The sequence below is a fragment of the Populus euphratica genome, unplaced genomic scaffold (assembly GCF_000495115.2).
Source record: "Populus euphratica unplaced genomic scaffold, PopEup_1.0 scaffold979.1, whole genome shotgun sequence".
NCBI classification, from domain to species: Eukaryota; Viridiplantae; Streptophyta; class Magnoliopsida; order Malpighiales; family Salicaceae; genus Populus; species Populus euphratica.
Window position 1 is genome coordinate 16700 of NW_011500835.1, and position 11178 is coordinate 27877.

Genomic DNA, 11178 nt, shown 5'->3' on the forward strand with positions numbered 1-11178 from the left:
TGTCCATATATATAACAATACATAATATATGCTTTAACTTTAATATTTTGGTAATAAATAAATAAATGATGGAGTAACTAGTGACATTCTATTAATTATCTTCTAGAGTTTACATTAAAGAAATAAATAGATACAAGTAAGACAGAAAAATCATATGTGGATGTATATTTATCATTTTTTATAGGCCATGAATTTTTTTTCTGTCTTTTTCTCAACTGTGTGCATCTCTTTTTTTCAAAGTCAAATCAAAGGAGTAATTCATAGGATGACACTTGTTATTTTTTAAGCACCATAAAAAATATCTTCGTGTAGGTCACGTTGGAGTATTGACTTGGTCCATATACAATGCAAAGAAGGATTGAATATTTTCCTTTGGTATAATAAGTAGATGATGTTATTAATAAAAGCTCACCTCATACTTTAATTGAAAGCAAAGTAATTGATTATGAAACAAGTATTTTTAAGCAAAAATATAAGTTTTTAAAAGTATAATATTCATTTATGAAACATGTTTTTGGAAATGTTACTTTCATTTTACATTCCTAGAAAACACAACTGTCAAAAAACAACATAACATAACAAACACAAAAAAAAAAAACTGATTTTAATCAAACCCATTCAAATTAACATGTTGATATTAGAAATTACTCTCTCTCACTGAAATTGAATTTCTCTTGTGAGAGTTTTTTTAATAGGAGTTTTTTTAAAGAAAATTGAGTTTTTTAATGAGTTCAAGAATGAGAGTTCTTTCTATTAAAGTTCCTTTGATAAAAGTTTCTAGTATGAGAGTTCCTCCCATAAGTTTCTCCAAACTCAAAAGAATATTTTTTTTTTTATGAGTTCAGCTGCGTTTTGAATATAGTAACTCTCTTTGCATCTGCATGTAAAAAACATTTTAATAGCTTATCGTATTTATCCATTATTAAAACTTATGTAATTAGTATTTATTCCTTGTTAAATGAAGTAATAATGTTAACAAATTTTTCATCGCTGTTTTTGTAGAAAATCACTGACAAAATTTTCCATCATAATTTTCATAAGTTAAAAACAACAAAATATTTTTCCGGTAATTCTGCTGCTTTTTTCTAATAGCGTCTGGTAAACTAGTTAATACATCAAAAAAAATGAATTCTTAGAAGGGGTGACGATTCTTCTTTTTCTTACATTTTTCTCAACGTATTCTCACTAGGTGTGTTACCAGTTCTTTTTCATCTCACTGTATCGGCTTAGTTTTTCGGAAATTTTTAGGATGACATGAAAGACGGACAGGCTAGTTAGTTTTCCTCAATCTAAAAGGTCAATGTTTTCCAACTACAAATATAAAAGCAACGCTCACCTCTCTTTTGATATCTCTGGCAATTGTAATTAACTCCAGTGGTTTCCTCTCAGGCTTTCTCTCTCATGCGCAAGCCATTCTTTCCCAGTAATTCCTGCCACTCTCTTAATTTCTCTTAATGGTTTTTAAATCAACTACTTAATTATCATCTTAAACCATTCCTCTTGCCTTGCTCCCAACTGTGATTAATTAGTGAAATATGTATAGTTTGTTTTTATCTGTTTCACGAATATGGTTCTGTGGTCTCCTCCCTGCAGCCATATGTCGCTCGTTCGGGACTTTCTATGGTCATGAGAACAGTAACATTATTCGCAGCTTCAAGGTTGCCAAGTAAGAGTTGGTGAAATACTTTCAGCCTCTATATTATCTTAATTGGTTGTCGTTAATATTTAATCATAAATTTTACTAATATTAGCCTTTAATTTATGACCGGACCCACGGTTTTCCATTTATAGACCATGGCGCAGCAATTATATGCTACAAAGCATGGAGATTCCGAAGGGCGGTCATCGCCTCTCGTTTTTCATCTCATATTCACGTGTTGTATCAGGTTATCTCCCAGTTTGTCAGGGTAACCTTGCCTTTCTCTAAGTTTCTTGATGATGTTATGCCTTTAATATTCACTATCTGGTTGAAGTACTTAAATAGTTCTCTATAAAAAACTATAAGGAAGTTTTCTACTAAGACTTTTGATCATGTGTTAGATTAAATATCCACAGAAGCTATTTAAAATTTTAAAATCTGAATGCAAAATGTATCAATGATTTAACTTAGAATTTTCAAATGCATTGCAGAACCTAATAAGGAGGAAAAAAAAACCAAACGGCATTTCAAATTGCCCTGGACCAAAAATTCCGGGCTGACGGAAGCCGGCAGTACTGACTGTTGCGTAAAGGACGGTCAGAAGGTTTTTAATGTTTCCTTTGATTCTTGGAAATTACAAATTCCATCCTTATACTTCTCATATATCCCACAAACAAGGTTTTGCATGGGAAATTATTGATTATCGTCCATATCTGAGGAGCATGTAGGCCATTTTCCTTATATCATGCTATGTTTTAGCTTTCCTCTCTACTTAGCTTGGCCCGAGATTTCGGCTAATTGCCTTATATTTTACCTGAATTCGCCTCTCAACCATTTGCGATACTTTGCAGGTAAAAATTCACTACAAGCTCTATGATATTCACACTCATGAATTGCGTGCGGAACATGATCATGAAATAATTGGTCCAGGCGAGAACAAAATATGTGAAGGTGAAAACTTAATTTTTGGCTCTTTTGGAATATTGCAATATGTTGTCTACATGCTATCTGGAGATGAAGTTACTAGAATATGGAACTTATGCAGGCTTGTATGATGGGATTGTGGGCATGCGAGTTGGGCAAAGAAGAACAATCGTCCTTCCACCGTCTTCGGTCAGTGTTTTTATATCTGTTATTTCTTCTTGGGATGATTTTGTTTGATTGAGAGCTAGCACTGTTCTTACTATTTTGGGGAATTTCAATATTAAGTCTCGGAACATGCAAATGTACACATTTTTTTTATTGGGGAAATCTCATCGATCTTTGTATAGCTTAATATCACATATCCTTTAAGTGATATTGATTTCTTTTACAAAACTCTCATTTCCTTCTTTACCATTTTCTCAAGGATTTGACTGGAGAACACAATAAGATGATGATGAAGAAGAAGCACTTCGAAGAACATGGAATTTATGATGTGTGCGTGGTCAAAATCATCGGATGACCAACTTGATCTGGAGACCACGTAAGGGGTGTCGCGTGGCTTGTATTTTTAGGTGTAAGAGGTTCTTCAGCTACTAGATGTGATGAAGGACTTTATTTTTTAGTTCACCCGTGGATTTAGTAAGAGTCGTCTCATTAATAATTAATTAAGTGTGTACGTGTTGAATAATGTATAATTATTACGCTTCTGTAAGAACACGTTTGAACGAAGTAATAATAATTTTATATTTAAGAAAAATATAAATTTGTTGTTTTCTTCAATCTCAGTATAGTTCAAATTAAATTAAGTCCATATAGTTATCAAACAGAGACTTAACGGATATGTCTAAGGGATGTGAAATAAACCCTTTGTATCCCTACATGTATCTAAAAGGTCAACAATGCATTATAATGTCACATTTTCAAGAGAAATCCCATATATGCTCACTTGAGGAAAAATCTAATATCCTATCATTTTAATTGACATTTATGCAATTTAATTCCGTTTGTGAGAGCGTGTGTATCTTTTATATATATAGACACATACACACATCACATTTTAATTGTCATTTTAATAAAACCATCATGTTTGAAATCAAATTATATACAGAATTAAATTTATTTCATAAATAAATTTAAATTTAAATTTAATTGGTAACCTATTATAGTTTTTATATTTGAAATGAAATATTAAATTACAAAATTAAATTCAATTATATTGCTTAGAATGCATGTGAAAATGAATTAAATTAACAAGCTTGGTTATTTTTCCTTTAATTTAAAAATTATTTTTGAAAAGATCATTTATTTTTGTCGTAAGCATCCTTATATTTATTTTAAAAAATTTCTAGAAATATTCCAATTAAATTTATTTGACAATTATATAAATCAGTTTATGGCAATTATATAAATATATTTAGTTTTAACTTTTGTGTATAACTTGAACTCTTCAAGAACATTTTACTAACTCTTTTTTTTTTCACGGCCATTTACATTAACATGAATAATTATATGATGAGCTTCATAGATATAGCTAAAATAAACATGTCTACATGATAAAAATATGATAAAAATATATTGAAGTATAGATAAACTGTTCCTCTACTTAATTTTAAGTATTTGAGATTGGATGTTGTAGAACAATTTGGTTGAAATAAAAATTGATGTTCAAGTTTTTTTTTTTGTATAAATATTAGTTATAACTTTTATTTTGTTTTCTATCAGACAACAAAGAATTTGGTCTTTTTTTTGTACTAGGAATTTATCAATTAAATCATATCTTTAAAACATATTAATTTAGAGATTTTTACCTATAGTTTCATTTGATATTTGATGATAACATAACATAACAAATAATTAGAAAAAAAATTATTTCAAAGAAGGATGTTCAAATCAACGGGTTGTTATTATAAACTACCCATTTCTTTTGTATAAATTGTAAGAAAAATTGATTCAAAAATAAAAGATTTGATTAGTTTTAGTTGTTTGGGAAACAACAAAGTTTTATTTTTATATTTTGGTTTTGGAAAGATTATTGTAAAATATGATACAAAGTCTACTTAAGAAGAAGAAAAATTAAATCTAAGAAATTCGCTTTAATTAGTTTGAGATTAATGGTAATTAGATTATTCAAATCAATTTTTGAAAGATTGTAAAGGATCTAAATGGAGATTTTATATATTTTTATAAAAACATTACAACAAAAACATTGCATATAAGAATAAATAATGTTGATATTTCACATCATTTAGGTGAGTATTATACCTAATCTTATCTTTTAAAGTATAATGGATCATATGATAGAACACTCGAACATAATCTATAAGAATCTATCCATTTTAAGGTAAGATAATTTAATCAATTTTTAAGCTAAAATTGTTGACGTAGCTTCCAAGACTAGTTGCATAGTACTAACATTTATATGATAAGTAATGAATATGTTATTTGCTCCTAATGTTATAAGAAATTAAGATATATAAGATTATATAAGAAAACAAGTCATGAAATTTAATTTGCAAGCTGATCATGCTAGAAGTATTGATATGACACAATATTAATATAGACAAGGACTAATCATTTGCTTTTGATTTGTAATTTGAAAATTAGATAGTGTTCACATGTGTGTGTGTGTGTTGACGTTTTGGAAAACCAAAACAGAAACTACCTTGGTAAATTAACCAGTCTATTTTATTAAAAACCCCGACCTATAATTAGTCCGGAGAAAGCAGATCAACCCTCCAGTTCAACCCAAAACACGAGTAATCTGGCAAAACCCAATAGAGACTTGTTTTTTTTTTTCTCTAAAATATGTTTATTCTTTTTGTTAGAGACCTCTTTTTTTTCAGTTGGTTACTAACACATTTCAAAGTTTACTATATAAATACTAGAAAAATATTTTATTTTTTCAATATGAGATTTGAGTCTCTTTAGTATATATACTTTATATTCATAAGAAAAAAAGTTATGTTTTTCAATATAAAATAAAAAAACCTTTATAATTTAAATAATTTAACTTAAAAAAATAAAATAATATATTTCTAATGTCAGATAACTATGCTTTTAACTAAAAAGTAAAGCAAATGATTGCGAGATGTGGTATTTTTTAAAGCAAAAATAATTTTTTTTAAAAGCACAATATTTATTTATCAAACATATTTTTTGTAATGCCACTTTCATGTCATATTCCTAGAAAACATAACTAACAAAACACAAAATATCAAATAAAAAAAATGATTTTAATTAAAACAAGCCTATTGAAATTAACAGATTGGCACTAGAAACAAGCCTCTTTATATCAAAAGACAGCAAGAAAAAAAATTTTGATTAAAAAGTATATGAACTTAATGAGAAGGTGTTACACCCCAAATCAAATTTATCAAAATTATAGTGCTCAAATGGATATGTCCATAGTAAAAATGTGGGCTTTTTATAAAAAGTTCTCAAATTCAAATCATGAAAGGAGTGGCTAGGAAATTAGAGATTAAGAATGACTGTTTTCAAATCATGTTAGAAATACAATTTGTTATTCAATTTCGAAATTATCTATAATTGCCAGCATTAATGCTTTCCATTTGCAAATTACACTCCAGGATTCCCCAGCAAGCAAGCAAGCAGCCAAGTTGGCTTCTTTTTTCTTCATTCACAGGCCTCGGGAACATAAAACACATGCGAGCAGGAAAAAAGTCATGGGACATTTTTACTCTAAATTTCCACTTTTTGCCGGAATTAACTTCCATAAAATGGTTTTCTAATTATTTGGGCTCCAACTTCTTTAAGTAAAAGGAAAAAAAGAAAAAGAAAAAGAAAGAGAGAGAGAGAGAGAGGAACACAAATTGATCGATTGGGATTAACAGTTAATTAAAGGGAAAAAGGAGAAAAAATAACCTAACAATTAGCAATAGCACGAGACCACTCTGGGCATGGATTATGCAATTTATTTATTGAAGTGTGAGCTTTTAATCTTCAGAGATAGGAAAGCGTGAAGCAAATTACCAACCTCAATTAGAAAAATAATTTTTACAAATAAAAAATAAATAAATTTTAATATATTTTAAAATAAAAAATATTTTAAAAAATAAATGTCATAAGTTCAGAAGTCATTTGATTGACCCTACTTACCACTATAATGCTTGTAAAGTAATCAAAATTAATAATGATGTTATTAAAGAACTAATATTTAATCATTTACCTAGCTCAATCTAAAAGACCTCCCCCACGTAGATGCAAAGGAATGGAAACATTTCCATGTGCATGTTTTCTTTGCCTTGTTTATAGTGTTAGTTTGTGGTTTTATTTATTTATTTATTTTTTTTCTTTTTTTCGTTTTCTTCCTTCTTGAGTTATGATTTTATAAGCTTATTTCTTGTTTTGAAATTTAGACTGATAATTAAATTGCTTAATATATTATGAGTACTGTTAATTTGTTTTCTCGGTGTGTGTGTGTCTATATATATATATATATATATATTGCATCATTTATGTGAGGGATGCTATTAAATTGGTCATTAGAATTTCTAAGGAAAACTTACTAGTTGATACTTTGAATTTTTATTGAAAGGTCTTATTTGTAAACTCAAAACCCATTAAACTTCTTAGTTATAAAAGTGTAACCAAAGGTCTCCGTATACAAGTTTAGAATTCAACCCACTACGATAAGCTTACTAGAATGCTTTCAATCATTAATTTTTAAAAACATCCAAAAGGGTAACACTATTTTATTAACTTTTAAGCCGGAATTCTATTAGTAGCTTCCAAAACTTGTTGTATAATACTAATATTTACATGGTAAGCAATCAATATATTATTTGCAACACGTGTTATTAGAATTTATAATATGCAAAACTATATAAACAATTAAGTTATTAACTTTAATTTATATACTAGTTATGCTAGGAGTATTGATATGGCATAATATTACTATTAACAAGGACTAGTCATTTATGTATGGTACAATAAATAATTTGTAATTTGAAAATTAGATAATATTCATACATAATAATAACAATACATGATATATACATTAACTTCAGTGTTTTGAAAAACATAAACATAAAATTAAAATACCTTAATAAACCAACTATTATTAATTAATGCACAACTTAATAAATTATTCATTTATCAATTAAATAATATCTCAATTTACTAACAAATTTTCATGGTCTTAAAAGTATTAATTTATAGAGGTTTGTATGTACTTTTATTTTATATTTCTAGTCAACATAATATAGCATATCATTACAAACACAACGTTGAGATATAATTAGAAAGAAATTATTTCAAATAAGCATGTTCAAATCAACTGGTTGTTATTATAAACTACCCTCTTCTTGTGTATAAATTATAAGAAAAAATTGATTAAAAAAATAAAAGATTTGATTAGTTTTTGTTGCTTGTAAAGCAACATAGTTTTATTTTTTGGTATTGGAAAGGCTATTGTAAAATATGATACAAAGTCCACTGAAGAAGAAGGTGAATAAAATTTAAGAAATCTGCTCTAATTAGTTTGAGATTGATGGTAATTAGTTTATTCAAATCAATTCTTGAAAGATTGTAAAGAATCTAAATGGAGATTTTATGTATTTTTATGAAAACATTACAACATAAACATTGCATATAAGAATAAATGATGTTGATATTTTACATCGTCTAGGTGAGCATTATAAGTAATCTTATCTTTTAAACTATAATGGACCATATGATGGTACACTTGAACATCATCAATAACCAACCATCTATTTTGAGATAAAATAATTTAATTAAATTTTATTGCATAGTACTAACATTTACATAACAAGTAAGGAACATGTTATTTGCTCCACATGTTATAAGAATTAATGATATAAAAGACTATATAAACAATTAAGTCATTAACTTTAATTTGATGCTGGTCATGTTAGGAGTATTGATATGACATAATATTAATACAGACAAGGACTAGTCATTTGCTTTTAGTTTGTAATTTGAAAATTAGATAGTGTTCACATTTAACAATACATGATATATGCATTAATTTCGATGTTTTGAAAAAGCTGGTCATGCTAGTAGTACTGATATGACATAATATTAATACAGACAAGAACAAGTCTTTTGCATTTGGTTCGTAATTTGAAAATTAGAACTAGTCATTTGTATTTGGTATAATAAATAATTTGTAATTTGAAAATTAGTTAGTGTTCATACATAACAATACATGATATATGTATTATCTTCAATGTTTTGGAAAAAAATAAACATAAAATTATAACACCTTAATAAATCAACTTTTATTAATTAATGTATAACTTAATAAATTATTCATTTATCAATTAAATAATATCCCAATTAACTAAAAAATTTTCATGGTCTTTAAACTATTAATTCATAGAGATTTAGAAGTGCTTTCATTTTATATTCCTAGTCAACATAATATAGCATATCATTACAATCATAACATTAAGATATAACCAGGAAGAAGCTATTTCAAATAAGCATGTTCAAATCAAACGGTTGTTATTATAAACTAACCATTTTTTATGTATAAATTGTAAGAAAAAAATAATTAAAAAAATAAAAGATTTGATTATTTTTAGCTGCTTGTGAAGCAACATAGTTTTATTTTTTGATTTTGGAGAGGCTATTGTAAAATATAATACAAAGTCCACTCAAGAAAAAGGAGAATAAAATCAAGAAATCCGCTCTAATTAGTTTGAGACAAATGGTAATTAGTTGATTCAAATTAATTCTTAAAAGATTATAAAGGATCTAAATGGAGATTTTATGTATTTTTATGAAAACATTACAACAAAAACATTGCATATAAGAATAAATGATGTTGATATTTCATATCGTCTAGGTGAGCATTATACATAATCTTATCTTTTAAAGTATAATGGACCATATGATGAGACTCTTGAACGTCATCAATAAGCATTTATCTATTTTGAGATAAGATAATTTAATTAAATTTTAACCTGAAATTCTTGAAGTAGCTTTCAAGACTTGTTACATAGTACTAACATTTACATGGCAAGTAACAAGTATATTATTTGCTCCACATGTTATAAGAAATTAAGATATGCAAGACTATATAGGCAAACAAGTCACTCACTTTAATTTGTAAGCTGGCTATGCTAGGAGTATTGATATAACACAATATTAGTACAGACAAGGACTAGTCTTTTGCCTTTGGTTTGTAATTTGAAAATTAGATAGTATTCACATATAACAATACATGATATATGCATTAATTTCGATGTTTTAGAAAAGCTGGTCATGCTAGTAGTATTGATATGACATAATATTAATACAGACAAGGTCAAGTCTTTTGCATTTGGTTTGTAATTTAAAAATTAGATAGTGTTCACATATAAACAATATATGATATATGGATTAATTTCAACGTTTTGGAAAAAAATAGAAACTACCTTAGTAAATTAACTCATCTGTTTTATTAAAAACTCATACTTACAATTGATTTAGAGAAAATCAATCGATTTGTTAGGTCAACCCAAAACCCTGGTAACCAAACAAAACCTAGTAGATACCCTTTTTTTTCTCTCAAATATTTTTTTTCTTTTCACCAGAGATCCCTATTTTATTTTATTTTTAGTTGGTTGTTGACACATTTCAAAGTTTACTATATAAATACTAGAAGAATACTTTATTTTTTCAATTTGAGATTTGAAACTCTTTAATATATACTAGTTGGATGCCCGCGTTACATGGTGGGCTTACTTCTTATTTTCATAGAAAAAATACTTTAAAATTTTATCTTACAAAAAATAATATTTTTTTAATATTAATAATATTTTTTATTCAAATTTATTAATTATTTTATTAATAATATTAATTATATTAAAAATAATAATATTAACAACACAAATAACACTATTTTTATATGACTATTTAGAATTATAATAAAAATAATAATATTTATCACATAAATAATTATATTAAGAATTCCAAGGATGATTACACCACAAATAATTCTATTTTTTATATCAATACTTTGAGTTATAATAAAAATAATAATATTTATAACACACATAATTATATTAAGAAAACTGAAGAATATTTACAACATAAATTATTTGGGTCCTGGCTAGTACCTATGCAAATTGGGTTTTGAGGTAGGACCCATTAGACTTGGGTCATGCGCAAGATCTATTGTTATTAGGTCCTGTGCTGAACTAATTGCATTGGGTCCAACACAGGACCTAGCCACGCCCAAGTCTAGCAGCCAAACGTCAAGTGTTCGCAGCCCTAGTGGAAGCGCCTCCAACCCACTTGGATCCTGTAGGTTGCAACCTCATCTCATGCCCCCACCAAACAGTGTAGTGATTAGTACTTAAAAGTGCATTTTTGTCATGGTTTTATATCATCATTTTGCACTTCAAGTATCAATAACTCCTTAACTAAAGCATGTTTTATAATAATATATCTAATAATATAAGATACCTTTAATTTATGGTAAATATTTATTTTAAATGTGGGTCTATCACACAAATGAAAGGATTAATTGATGAGTTTAAGAACTGAAATTGAAAAGACAAAGATATGGTCAAACTTAGAAAAGAGATGCCGGTGCAGTCCATACCAGAACACTGTTCGGTAATTGGATCATATCTAGAGTTGTAGAT

General features: G+C 27.3%; 1 protein-coding gene across 1 annotated transcript; it reads left to right on the forward strand.

The window, feature by feature from the left end:
* The first annotated feature begins 1198 nt into the window (after positions 1-1198).
* On the forward strand, positions 1199-3314 carry LOC105116542 (uncharacterized). The gene is made up of 7 exons (XM_011013950.1): positions 1199-1423; positions 1594-1666; positions 1792-1907; positions 2131-2243; positions 2491-2590; positions 2685-2752; positions 2988-3314. The coding sequence occupies exons 1-7, from the start codon at positions 1402-1404 to the stop codon at positions 3081-3083; spliced, it is 588 nt and encodes a 195-aa protein (XP_011012252.1). The 5' UTR covers positions 1199-1401; the 3' UTR covers positions 3084-3314.
* The last annotated feature ends 7864 nt before the right edge of the window (positions 3315-11178 follow it).